We start from the raw sequence: 13,193 nt of genomic DNA, 5'->3' as shown, positions 1-13,193 counted from the left end.
CCCGCCCCCCCCCCCCCCATCGCACCCAGGACACACTGGGGGGCACCCAGAACCCCAGGCGGGCCCCCCCACCCTGGCCTGGGACCCCCCCCCGCCCCCCCACCCCAACCTCCACGCCCCCCCCCCCCCCCGACCCCCCCCAGGGCGCCCCCCCCCCGGCCCCCACCTGCTCCCCCGAGAAGTTGTACAGGGACTTCATGTTGGTGCCATTGAGGATGGTGACCTGGGGACACGGGGGACAAGGGAGGGGGGGGGGACACTGCGGCAGCGGTCAGGGAACCCAGACAGCCAGGCCCCCCCCCCCTCCCACCCCCCGCTGCCGCCCCCCCCGACCCCCCCCCCCCAGTGTCCCCCCCGTGTCCCCGCAGCCTTACGTAGCCGTAGGTGAGGTTGCCCTTGGGGACACCAGCCACGAAGTCTGCAAGGGACAAAGTGACCCCGTCAGGGGGGGTGCCTGTGACACCCCCCCCACCCCACCCCCCCCCCCGCCACGTCACCCTGGTGGCACCCCACCTTGCGTCGTGTCCCCCGCTGAACTCGCCGACTGCCACCGAGTAGCCTGGGAGGGGGCAGAGGTGTCACCCGCCTTGTCACCCCGGGCCACTGATGCCACCCCGACCCCCGCCTCCCCAGTGCCCTCCTGCCCCCCCCGTGTCACTGTGCCCCCCCGGCCCTGTCCCCATGTCCCTCCTCCGTGCCCTCCTGCCCCCGTGTCCCCGTCCCCGATGTCCGTGTCTCTCTGTACCCTGTGCCCTTTCCCATGTCCCTGTGTCCCCGTGTCCCCATCACCTCTGTCCCTGTCTCCCTTGTCCCCGTGCCCCCATGCCCCTTGTGTGCCCCTGTCCCCCCATGTCCCCCGTGCCCCATGTCCCCTGCCCCTCTCCCCGTCCTCCCATGTCCCCATGCCCCATGTCCCCATGCCCCTGCCTCCTGTGTCCTCATGTCCCCCATGCTCCTGTCCCCCCTTGTCCCCATATCCCCATGCCCTGTCCCCCCCTGCCCCCATTTCCATCTTCCCTGTGTCCCTGTCCTCCCACATCCCCGTCCCCCATGTCCTCCATGTCCCCATGCCCATGTCATCCATGCCCCATGTCCCCCTGTCCTGCGTCCCCAGGCAGACCCGTGTAGCTGTCCCCACGTGTCCCCATGTCCCCTGTCCCCTATCTCCATGCAGACCCATGTAGCTGTCCCCACGTGTCCCCATGTGTTCCCATGTCCCCTGTCCCGTGTCCCCAGGCAGACCCATGTAGCTGTCCCCACTTGTCCCCACGTCCACTGTCCCCCCCGTCCCCCGTTCCCATGCAGCCCCATGTAGCTGTCCCCCACGTGTCCCCTGTCCCCTGCCTCCATGCAGACCCATGTAGCTGTCCCCACGTGTCCCCATGTCCCCTGTGCCCCTGTCCCCCCCTGTCCCCTGGCAGCCCCATGTCCCCTGTCCCGTCCCCAGGCAGACCCATGTAGCTGTCCCCACGTGTCCCCATGTCCCCTGTCCCCCCATCCCCAAGCAGACCCATGTAGCTGTCCCCACGTGTCCCCATGTCCCCTGTGCCCCTGTCCCCCCTGTCCCCTGGCAGCCCCATGTCCCCTGTCCCGTCCCCAGGCAGACCCATGTAGCTGTCCCCACGTGTCCCCATGTCCCTTGTCCCCCGTCCCCATGCAGCCCCATGTAGCTGTCCCCACGTGTCCCCATGTCCCCTGTCCCCATGCAGCCCCATGTAGCTGTCCCCAAGTGTCCCCTGTCCCCCATCCCCATGCAGACCCATGTAGTGTCCCCACGTGTCCCCATGTCCTCTGTGCCCCTGTCCCCCGGCAGCCCCATGTCCCCTGTCCCCTGGCAGACCCGTGTAGCTGTCCCCACGTGTCCCCATGTCCTCTGTCCCCCGTCCCCATGCAGCCCCATGTAGCTGTCCCCAAGTGTCCCCTGTCCCCCATCCCCATGCAGACCCATGTAGCTGTCCCCACGTGTCCCCACGTTCCCCTGTCCCCATGCAGCCCCATGTAGCTGTCCCCACGTGTCCCCTGTCCCCCCATCCCCAAGCAGCCCCATGTAGCTGTCCCCACGTGTCCCCATGTCCCCTGTCCCCCATCCCCAAGCAGCCCCATGTAGCTGTCCCCACGTGTCCCCATGTCCCCTGTGCCCCTGTCCCCTGGCAGCCCCATGTCCCCTGTCCCCAGGCAGACCCATGTAGCTGTCCCCACGTGTCCCCCATGTCCTCTGTCCCCTGTCTCCATGCAGCCCCATATAGCTGTCCCCACGTGTCCCCATGTCCCCTGTCCCCCGTCCCCATGCAGCCCCATGTAGTGTCCCCACATGTCCCCATGTCCCCTGTGCCCCTGTCCCCTGGCAGCCCCATGTCCCCTGTCCCCAGGCAGACCGGTGTAGCTGTCCCCATGTGTCCCCATGTCCTCTGTCCCCTGTCTCCATGCAGCCCCATATATCTGTCCCCACGTGTCCCCACGTGTCCCCCGTCCCCAGGCAGACCCCATGTAGCTGTCGTCGTGGGGTGGGGGCCGCCTGGCGCGTCTGGAGCTGCCCGGCCACCTCCTGGATGAAGTACTCGGGGTAGCTGGAGGCCGCGATCTGCTCCTGCGTCGCCGACATCACCTGCCCTGGGGGCGCGGGTGGCCCCTCAGCACCCAGGGGTGCTGCCCGCCGCGCCCGGCGGGGGGACGGGGGGGGCGAGGGGAGGGGGGGACGGGGGCGGGCAGGGGGGTTCAGGGACAATCGGGGGAGTTCGGGGGACAATGGGGGCAGGTGGGGGTGTCTAGGGACAGGCAGGGGAGTTTGGGGACAATCAGGGACAGGCAGCGGCAGGCAGGGGAGTTTTGGGGACAATGAGGGGAGTTTGGGGACAATTGGGGGCGGGTGGGAGTGTCTAGGCAGGGGGGTTTAGGGACAATCAGAGGAGTTTAGGGACAGGCAGGGGAGTTTGGGGACAATCAGGGGAGTTTGGGGACAATCAGGGACAGGCAGGGACGGGCAGGAGAGTTTGGGGACAATGAGGGGAGTTTGGGGACAATTGGGGGGCGGGTGGGGGTGTCTAGGGACAGGCAGGGGAGTTTGGGGACAATGAGGGGAGTTTAGGGACAACCAGGGACAGGCAGCGGCAGGCAGGGGAGTTTGGGGACAATCAGGGGAGTTTGGGGACAATCAGGGACAGGCAGTGGGGGTTTAGGGACAATCGGGGCAGGTGGGGGTGTCCGGGGACAATCAGGGGAGTTTGGGGACAATCAGGGGAGTTTGGGGACAATCAGGGACAGGCAGGGACGGGCAGGAGAGTTTGGGGACAATCAGGGGAGTTTGGGGACAATTGGGGGCGGGTGGGGGTGTCTAGGCAGGGGGGTTTAGGGACAATGAGGGGAGTTTGGGGACAATGAGGGGAGTTTGGGGACAATGAGGGACGGGCAGGGGCTGGGGTCTCACCTTGCCAGAAGTAGCTGCCGGGCCCCCCCCAGCAGCACCCGTCCCGTCTGCGCGAGAGACCGGGGGGGGGGCCCCCCCTCAGCCTGGGGCACCCACCAGGGCCCCCCGCCCCCACCCCCTATTGCCCCCAGACCCCATTATACCCCCCCTACCCCCACATACCGCCCCCCGCCCAAACCGTGACCCCCAATATACCCCCCCCCCCCCCACCACCCCCATTACCCCCCTGGACCCCTGCCCCTCCACGCCCTCACCCCCCCATCCCCACGGTACCCCCCCATGTCCCCTTATATCCCCCGTGCCCCCCATGCCCCCCGTGCCCCCACCCATGCCCCCACCTGGGTGAACTCGGCGCTGAAGCCCCCCTGGCAGTAGCCCTGCCCGGCCCGCGGAGTTCAGGTCTGTGGGGAGAAAGGGGGGGGGCTGCTGGGGGGGTTGGGGGGGGCCAGGGGTCCCATGGGGGCTGGCTGGGGGGCCAGGGGTCCCGTGGGGGCTGGCTGGGGGGCCAGGGGGGTGTCAGTCCCCAGGGTGCCGGGCTGCGAGGAGTCAGGTGTCCCATGGGTGCTGGCTGGGGGGCCAGGGGGGGTCACCTGCTGGGGCTGCCCAGGGTCCCATGGGTGCTGGCTGGGGGGCTATGGGGGGGTCAGGGGTCCCATGGGTGCTGGCTGGGGGGCACGTGGGGGTGTCACCAGCTGGGGGTGCCCAGCGTCCCCATGGGTGCTGGCTGGGGGGCTATGGGGGGGGTCAGGGGTCCCATGGGTGCTGGTTGGGGGGCCATGGGGGTGTCAGCCCCCCAGGGTGCCAGGCTGGGGGGGTCAGGGGTCCCATGGGTGCTGGCTGGGGGGGCCGTGGGGGGGTCAGGTGTCCCATGGGGGCTGGCTGGGGGGGCCATGGGGGGGTCAGGGATCCCATGGGTGCTGCCTGGGGGGCTATGGGGGGGTCAGGGGTCCCAGTGTGTCCAGGCAGTGTCCGGGGGGGGTCACCCTGGGGGTGCTGGGCATGGGGGGGGGGGGCGGTGATGCCCAGGGGCGCCAGGCAGGGGCTTATGGGGGTGCTGGGCCGGGGGGCAGGGGGGTATCCAGTGGTGCCACCCATGGGTGCCGGGGCGGGGGGTGCCCAGAGGCTGCCTGTGGGTCTGGGGGGGGGGGGGGGGGGGGGGGGGGGGGGGTCGCACCTGAGCGGCACGGCGCGTATTCCCACGAACTTGGAGAAGTTGCCGATGGAGAGGAAGCAGGTGCCCACCGGCTCCCGGCCCCCCCCCCTCCTCCTTGGGGGGGCTCCAGCTGTACAGCGGGGCGCAGGCCTGGGGCGGGGGGGGACACACATGATGACAACGAGATACATGGGGGGGGGGGGGGGGGGGCACGGGGGAGGTGGGGGGGGGGTCCACACACAGACGGACCCCTCCTGCTCCCTCCGTGCTCCCCGCTCACCCCTCCCCAGTGACCCCCGCCTGCCCCATGAGCACCCCCCCCCCCCCCCCCGTGCCCCCCCCCCGGTGCCCCCCCCCCCGCCCCGTACCAGGATGGAGGGCGTTGTGCGCCCCGCACGGTGGCCCCGAACCACTGCAGGGACTTGAACTCGACGGGGTCGGGGGTCTCCGTGTTGTTGCCCCCGAAGTCGTGAGTGCGGGGTCCCTGGGGGGGGGGGGGGGGGGGAAAGCAGGGGTCAGGCCGGCACCCGCTGCCGCAGCACCCATGGGACCCCCCCACCCCCACCCCCCCCCCCAGCACCCACCGCTCCCCCCAGGTTTATCATTAACCAGGCGGTGCCAAGGCCACGGGGGGAGGGGGGGACACATGGCCATGGGGGACGATGACGTGGGGCTGGGGGGGCTGCTGGAGGGGTCCGTAGGGGGGGGCCTGGTGCCCATGGGGTGCTGGGGGGCCTGGCCCCGGCCATGCTCATCCCTGTCCCATCCCCACCCATGTCCTCGGCCCTGTCCCCACCCTTGTCCCCACCGTGTCCCCCATCCTCGTTCCCCACCCGCATCTCTGTCCCCATGCCCGGGGGGGGGGGGGGGGGGGGGGGGGGGGGGGCACATCCCCACCCATGTCCCCGTCCCCCACCCGTGTCTTCGCTCTGTCCCCATTACCCAGGGGGGTCCCTGTCCCCACTCCTGTCCTCATCCTTGTCCCCCACCCTGTCCCCATGCTCAGGGGGGGTCCTGTCCCCACTCGTGTCCCCATCCTTGTCCCCCACCCTGTCCCCATACCCAGGGGGGTCCTGTCCCCACTCCTGTCCTCCTTGTCCCCCACCCTGTCCCCATGCCCGGGAGGGACTGTCCCCACCCTCATCCCCCACCCGTGTCCCCCACCCTGTCCCCATGCTCAGGGAGGTCCTGTCCCCACTCGTGTCCCCATCCTTGTCCCCCATCCTGTCCCCCATGCACAGGGGGGGTCCTGTCCCCACTTGTGTCCCCATCCTTGTCCCCCCACCCTGGTCCCCATGCCCGGGAGGACTGTCCCCACCTCTGTCCCCATCCTCATCCCGTGTCCCCCACCCTGTCCCCATGCTCAGGGGGTCCTGTCCCCACTTGTGTCCCCATCCTTGTCCCCCACCCTGTCCCCATGCACAGGGGGGGTCCTGACCCCACTTGTGTCCCCATCCTTGTCCCCTACCTGTGTCCCCCACCCTGCCCCCATGCTCAGGGGGTCCTGTCCCCACTCGTGTCCCCATCCTTGTCCCCCACCCTGTCCCCATGCTCAGGGGGTCCTGTCCCCACTCGTGTCCCCATCCTTGTCCCCCACCCTGTCCCCATGCTCAGGGGGTCCTGTCCCCACTTGTGTCCCCATCCTTGTCCCCCACCCTGTCCCCATGCCCAGGAGGACTGTCCCCACCTCTGTCCCCATCCTCATCCCGTGTCCCCCACCCTGTCCCCATGCTCAGGGGGGTCCTGTCCCCACTCGTGTCCCCATCCTTTCCCCCACCCGTGTCCCCCACCCTGTTCCCGTGCCCAGGAGGACTGTCCCCACCTGTGTCCCCATCCTTGTCCCCCACCCGTGTCCCCCACCCTGTCCCCATGCTCGGGGGGGGTCCTGTCCCCACCCGTGTCCCCATCCCCTTACCGATGTGGTCGAAGTCGATGGGGGTGCATTCGTCACCGGGGGGCCAGGGGCAGTGGTAGACGGCCCCCCCCCTGGGTGACATTGGGCTGGCTCGTGTTGGCCTTGGGGGCACCCACCAGGATGCTGACGCTGTTGGGGGGTGGGGGGGGGGGTTAGTGGGATGCTCGGGGGGGGGACAGGACTGTCCCCGCGGGGACACAATGGCCGTCACCCCCGGGGCACCCCAGGATGGCGGGGACGCAGGAGCCCTGGAGTGGGGGTGTCCTGGGGTAGGGGGGGGACAGGAGGGAAACCTCTGTGGCCCCCCCCGCGTGTATGTGTGTCCCCCCCCAACTCAGGCCATGGGGCCGGGCCTGGGTGACCCCTTCCGGCTCCGTGGGGGAGAGGAAGCACCGAAACCACCCACGGCCGTGGGATGGTGGGGGGGCACCCACCATGGGAGGGGGGGGGGAAGGTTGGGGACACCCAGTGGCTCCCAGGACCACCCTATGGGTGCCCCCGGCCCCTCTGCGCCCCCCATCCCCCGGGGTCCCGGGGGGGGGGGACGGGACCCTGGGGTGCAGGTCACGCGTGGGGGTCGGGGGGGGGTCGGGGGGGGTAGGGCCGTGCCCGGACGCCTGAGACACCCCCCCCGACCCCCCCCCCCTCCGCCCCCCGGGGGCAGCTCCCGGCTCCGGTTACAGGAAACGCTCCGGCCGGGGGCTACGGGGCCCCGGGACCACCGGCGGGGGCCGGAGCGGGGCGAGGTGGGGGAGCCGGGGCTCAAACCCCCCCCCCGGTGCCCTCAGCCCCGCCGGAGCCCCCCGGGGCCGGAGCGTTGCCGGTTCCCGTTACTTCAACCCGGTTCCCGGGACCGCCCCGTCCCCGCTTCCCGGTTTCTGCCCCGTTCCCGGTTCCCGTTACTCCGTCCCGCTTCCCGTTTCCCATTCCCGGTCCCGTTTCCCGTCGGTTCCCTTTCCCCATTCCCGATGCCCCGGTCCCGTTACCCCACCCCGCCCCCGGTTCCCGGTCCCCGTTCCCGGTCCTCCTTCCCCACCGCCCCCCTCGCCGCCCCCGCCCCGCTCCCGGGGCCGCTCCCCATCCCGCCGGGCCGGTCCCGGGCCCGCCCGTTCCCCGTCCCGCTCCCTCCCGCGGGGGCTCCGTTCCGTTCCCGGTGTCCGCTCCCGCTCCCCTCCCGCTGCCCGGGGGCCGGTTCCCTGCCCAGTTCCCGGGGCCGCTCCCGGTTGCCCGGACCCGTCCCGGTGCCGCTCCCCGCTCCCGCTCCCGTCCCGTCCCTGTGCCGCTCCCGGTGCCGTTCCCGGTGTCGCTCCCGGTACCTGCGGGGCCGGGGCAGGTAAAAGTCCAACGCGAAGCCGAAGAGGGACCCGGGGGCCCCACGAAAGGTGACGGGCCGCGACTCCTCCAGGTTGAAGGCAGCGACGGGCAGCGGCGGCAGCAGCAGCAGCAGCAGCAGCAGCAGCAGCAGCAGCGGCGGCGGCGGCAGCAGCGGCCGGGGCCGGGGGCGGCGCGGGGGGGCCGCGGCCGGGGCCATGGCGGAGCGGGGCTGGCCGGGCTCGGCGCTGCCTCCCGCTCCCGAGTCCCCTCGGAAAGTGCCCGGGGGGCCCGGCCCGCTCCGCCCCGCCGTGACTCACCGGGGAGGAGCCAGAGCCCCGCCGGGCACCGGCACCGGCACCGCACCGCGGCGGGACGGGGGAGCCGGGGGCACCGGGACATCCCGCGGGGAGCGGGACACCAGGGGCCGGGACACCCCCGGGGCATCGGGACATCCCAGGGGGAGCAGGACATCCCGGGGGGAGCGGGACACCGGGGACTGGGACACCCCGGGGGCACCGGGATATCCCGGGGGGAGCAGGACACCAAGGACTGTGACACCCCGCGACACTGGGACACTCCTGGGGGAGTGGGACATCAGGGCCCAGGACACCTTGGGACACCAGGACATCCCGGGGGGAGCGGGACACCAGGGACAAAGACACCCCTGGGGCACTGGGACATCCCAAGGGGAGTGGGACACCAGGGACTGTGACACCCCGCGGCACTGGGACACTCCTGGGGGAGTGGGACACCAGGGGCCGGGACACCCCTGGAGCACTGGGACATCCCAAGGGGAGGGGGACACCGGGGACTGGCCCCCCCCCCGGGGGCACCGGCACACCGAGAGGGCACCGCGACATCCCGGGGGGAGCGGGACACCAGGGAGCAGGAGATCTGGGGCCACCAGGACACTCTGGGACACTGGGACACCAGGGACTGGGGTACCCCTGGGGCACAGGGACACTCCAGAGGGACCGGGGCACCAGGGACTGGGACACCCAAGGGACACTGGGACACCCTGGGACACCTGGACATCAGGGATGGGGACATCCCCAGGGCACCAGGACACTATGGAGGGACTGGGACACCTGAGGGACACTGGGACACTCAAGGGACACTGGGACACCCCAGGACATCAGGGATGGGGACACCCTGGGGCACTGAGACATCAGGGACAGGGACATCCCCGGTGCACCAGGATACCCTGTGGTCACCGGGACACTGGGGACAGGGACACCTGAGGGACACCAGGACACTGGATACTGGTGACCAGATCACTCAAGGGGCACCAGGACACCGGGAGCAGGGACACCGGGGACTGGAATACGCAAGGGTGACTGGGACACCCAAGGGTGACTGGGACACCAGGAACAGGGACACCGCGGGGACACCGGTGGGCCCAGGACACCAGGAATTGGGACACCCGAGGGGACCGGGACACTGGGAACAGGGACACCAGGGTCCAGGACACTTGCAGGGGACTGGGACACTGGGAAGGACTGGGAGAGCAGGAACTGGGAGACTGGGGTCGCACCGAGGGGAAGGGGACACTGTGGGGACATCGGGGGACGGGGGGAGACAGGAACCTGGGTGGCAACGGGACACCGGGCACTGGGACACTGTGAGGGGGAAAATGGGACACAGTGGGGGGGGGTGAGGGGACACAGGACACCGAGGACACAGGACACCAGTGAGGGGACTGGGACAGGGGGGTTGAGCCCCCAGGTGACATGGTGGGCAGGACACTGGGGGGTGCTGGGACAACGAGTGGACGAGGGGACACGGGACGTGGAGGACACGGGGGGGACGAGGGGACACGGGGCATGGAGGACACGGGGGGACGAGGGGACATGGAGGACACGGCGGGGGGGGGCACAGGACAGCAGGGCATGCTGGGACACTGGGACACAGGGGGGACTGGGACACTGAGGACACTGGGACACTGGGAATACTGGGCCACTGAGAGGACAAAGGGACACAGGACGCCATGGGGGGGACCCAGGTGGGACAGGCACAAGGTGTGTGGGGGGGGACGGGCATGGGACACAGGACACCAGTGGGACACTGGAGGACATGGGGGGGGGGACACGACACAGGGCACTGGGGAGGGGCAGCAGGGACACGGCGGACGGGAGTGGGACAGGGCTGGGGACAGCCAGGGGAGGAAGGGGACACGGTGGGGGGGGGGAGGAAGGGGACACGGCGGGGGGGGTGGGGGGGGGTGGTGGTGTCCGGATCCCGCTGCCGCTTCCTGGAAGGAAACAGCGGAAACGGAGCCGGAGCTGGAGCCGTTCCCACGCGGCCGGGCGGGGGGGGGGGCCGGGACCCCCACGGGGGCGGGGGGACGACGACACACACCGGCACCCCAGGTCCCTGCCCCGGCGCGAGGGGCGGTGGTGGTGCCCCCCAGGTGTGTGTGTCCCCCCCCCCCCCCGCCACCTTTGCTGTCCCCACGCCAGAGTGAAACCGCTGTGTCCCCCCCCCCCCTTCCACGTGCTCGTGCCCAGGCCGGGACCCCCCTGTCCGGGGTGGGGACACCCCCACCCCCCGCCATCGTCCCCCGTGCGATAGGGGGTGCCCGGCCGTACGAGGGGGCCGGGGGGGGGTGGGGTGGGGGGTGCGGGGGGCGGGGGGGGGCCGGGGGCCTCGCACGCCTGCAGCGGGGCGGCCGCATTCCTGCGCCGCTGATGCAATGGCGGCAGCTGGGCCGGGGGGCTCGGGGGGCTCGGGGGGGGGGGGGGGGTGTCCCGGCGTCCAGGGCCTCCCCCCGGCCCCCCCACCCTCGTCCCCTGCCCAGCACCCCGCCGTGGGTGCTGTGTTGTGTGTCCCCCCCCCGCCCCGGGGTGGGTGGGGGGGTCGGCGTGGGAGCCCGCACACGCGTGTGGGTGGGTGGGGGGGTGCGTGTTGCCCACCCCCCCCCCACCCCCCCCCCCCCCGGGGGCGGTGGCCGTGGGGACAATGGGGACGTTTCCGTGGCCGGGGAGGGGGGGGGGGGGGAAGCGAGGGGCGGGCAGCGAACAATGCGCTGGCGCCGGGGCCTTTCCTGCCCTCGCACGCTTGGCCCCGCGCACACGCGTGTGCCCCGACACCCTCCCCTCGTGCCCATGTGTGCCCTGACACCGTCCCCTTACACACGTGTGTGCCCTCGCACTGTCCCCTTGTGCACGTGTGTCCTGACACTGTCCCCTTACACGCGTGTGCTCTGACACTGTCCCCTTGCGCACACGCGTGTGCCCTGACACCCTCCCCTCGTGCACGCATGTGCCCTGGCACCGTCCCCTTGTGCATATGCGTGTGCCCCGACACCGTCCCCTCGCACACACGTGTCCTGACACCGTCCCCTTGCGCACACGCGTGTGCCCTGACACCGTCCCCTTGCGCACGCATGTCCTTGACACTGTCCCCTCGTGCACACGCGTGTGCCCCAACACCCTCCCCTCGCGCACGCGTGTGTCCTGACACCGTCCCCTTGAGCACGCGTGTGCCCTGACACCATCTCCTTACACACACGTGTGTCCTTGACACCGTCCCCTCGTGCGCACACGGCCTGGCCCTGTCCCCTCGCTCACACTCCCCCCGGGTCCCATCCCCGTGTCCCCAGGCTGTCCCACTCGTGCCTCCGTGTCCCCCCTGGGCTGGGGGAGCCTGATCTGGGGCCACCCCCATCCCCGTGGGTGCTGACGCTGTGGCCTGCAACCCGGGGACACCCCACGGTGCTGTCCCCATGGCCTCCCAGTTCCCACGGTCCCATCCCAGGGACACCCCATGGGTGCCTTCCCCATGGCCCCCCATCCCCGTGGCCCCCCCATCCCCACTGTCCCCACCCCTGGGACACCCCGTGGGTGCCATCCCCATGGAGCCGTCCCTGGGACACCTCAGGGCCCCCCCCCGTCCCCTCTGTCCCCATCCCCATGACACCCCATGGGTGCCATCTCCATGGTCACATTCCATGGACACCCCATGGCCCCCCATCCCTGGGACATCCCATGGGTGCCATCCCCATGGACCCCATCCCTGGGACACCCCAGGGCCACCCCGTCCCCACTGTCCCCACCCCCAGGACACCCCATGGGTGCCGTCCCCATGGTCCTCCATCCCCACAGCCCCATTCTGGGGACACCCCATGGGTGCCACCCCCATGGACCCACCCCCGGGACACCCCATGGGTGCCACCCCCATGGACCCCATCCCTGGGACACCCCAGGGCCCCCCCACCCTTGTGACCCCCGTCCCTGGGACACCCCATGGGTGCCGTCCCCATGCTCCCCCATCCCCACAGCCCCATTCTGGGGACATCCCATGGGTGCCACCCCCATGGACCCAACCCTGGGACCCTCCATGGCCCCCCCCACCCCCCTGACACCCTATGGGTGCCACCCCCAGGCCCCCCCATCCCCACAGCCCCACCCTGGCTGGGGGGTGCCGGCGCGGGGGGGGTCAGGGCTCGGCTGCTCCCGGCTAAGTATGGCCAGTGCCGGGGAGCGTCCCTGAGTCACCGGGGGGGCCGGGGGGGCCCCGGGCCTGACTCACCGGCGCCGCCAGCCCCTATATAGCCTGGGCCGACAGCGGGGCCACGTCACCCCCGCCCCCCCGGCTGGGGCAGCGCCTGCTGGGGCGGGGGGGGGAGGCCACGGTGGGGCACCCCAATGGGTTGGGGGGACGCAGGGTGACAGCGGGGCGGATGACGGGGGGGACACGCACCGGTGACACTGGGGCAGCCCCGGGGGTGGGGGCGCGGGTGGGACCCTCCGGGTGCCCGGTGGGTGCCAGGCCTCAGTTTCCCCGTGCGGAGGGTGTTGGCGGGAGGCCCCGGGGCTGGCGCGGGGCCCGGGGACGGATGCGGCCCCGCGCGCCGGCTGCTTCCCAAAAAGGCGCTGGCGGCTGCAGGCGTTGGGGAGCCGGGCACCCGGCCAGCCCCGGGGGGCCCCTGTGCCGGGGGGGGGGGGTGGGGGGTGGGGGGGGTGGTGGCGGGAATGGGGGGGGCCGGCAGGGGCACGGGCAGGGCCAGGGGACGGAGGTGGCACCGCTGCGGCCGACGCAGGCGTGTGCCGGTGGCGCTGCCGGCGCTGGCACTGCCGTGGGCGCTGCAGGGCCGGGGCTGGGCCTGCACACGCGTGTGTAAGCGTGTGTGCGCACACGTGCGTGGGTGAGCGGACACGTGTGCGTAAACATGCGCACGCTCCTGGGCAGAGCCCCGGGGGGGGTGGGGGGGACCCAGGGACAGGAACACGGGGACCCACGACACACGCGTGGTGTGGACACCCCCTTACACGCGTGTGTGTGCACACACGACCCCCCAGCACCCCCCCGTTTGGGTCACAGCCCCCCTCCCGGGAAGCACGGGGTGTGGGGGGGGGGGGGGGCAGGGGGCACCGGGACCATTTCAC

At 71.8% G+C, this 13,193-nt stretch overlaps 2 protein-coding genes across 2 annotated transcripts; both read right to left on the bottom strand.

Annotated features, from left to right (window-relative positions):
- Window positions 1-157: 157 nt before the first annotated feature.
- LOC128901222 (integrin alpha-5-like) lies at window positions 158-5,428 on the bottom strand. The gene is made up of 9 exons (XM_054183053.1): window positions 5,411-5,428; window positions 4,946-5,061; window positions 4,599-4,727; window positions 3,763-3,825; window positions 3,425-3,471; window positions 2,485-2,610; window positions 514-560; window positions 375-418; window positions 158-223 (listed from the first exon to the last, which is right to left on the bottom strand). The coding sequence occupies exons 1-9, from the start codon at window positions 5,426-5,428 to the stop codon at window positions 196-198; spliced, it is 618 nt and encodes a 205-aa protein (XP_054039028.1). The 3' UTR covers window positions 158-195.
- Window positions 5,429-6,491: 1,063 nt separating this feature from the next.
- On the bottom strand, window positions 6,492-8,052 carry LOC128901317 (integrin alpha-5-like). Its single transcript, XM_054183236.1, has 2 exons — window positions 7,809-8,052; window positions 6,492-6,621 (listed from the first exon to the last, which is right to left on the bottom strand). The coding sequence occupies exons 1-2, from the start codon at window positions 8,021-8,023 to the stop codon at window positions 6,525-6,527; spliced, it is 312 nt and encodes a 103-aa protein (XP_054039211.1). The 5' UTR covers window positions 8,024-8,052; the 3' UTR covers window positions 6,492-6,524.
- Between the last annotated feature and the right edge of the window lie 5,141 nt (window positions 8,053-13,193).

The sequence above is a fragment of the Rissa tridactyla genome, chromosome 24, assembly GCF_028500815.1.
Source record: "Rissa tridactyla isolate bRisTri1 chromosome 24, bRisTri1.patW.cur.20221130, whole genome shotgun sequence".
NCBI lineage: Eukaryota > Metazoa > Chordata > Aves > Charadriiformes > Laridae > Rissa > Rissa tridactyla.
Note: the sequence above shows the minus strand (reverse complement) of the source record. Positions and strands in the feature narration are given on the sequence as shown.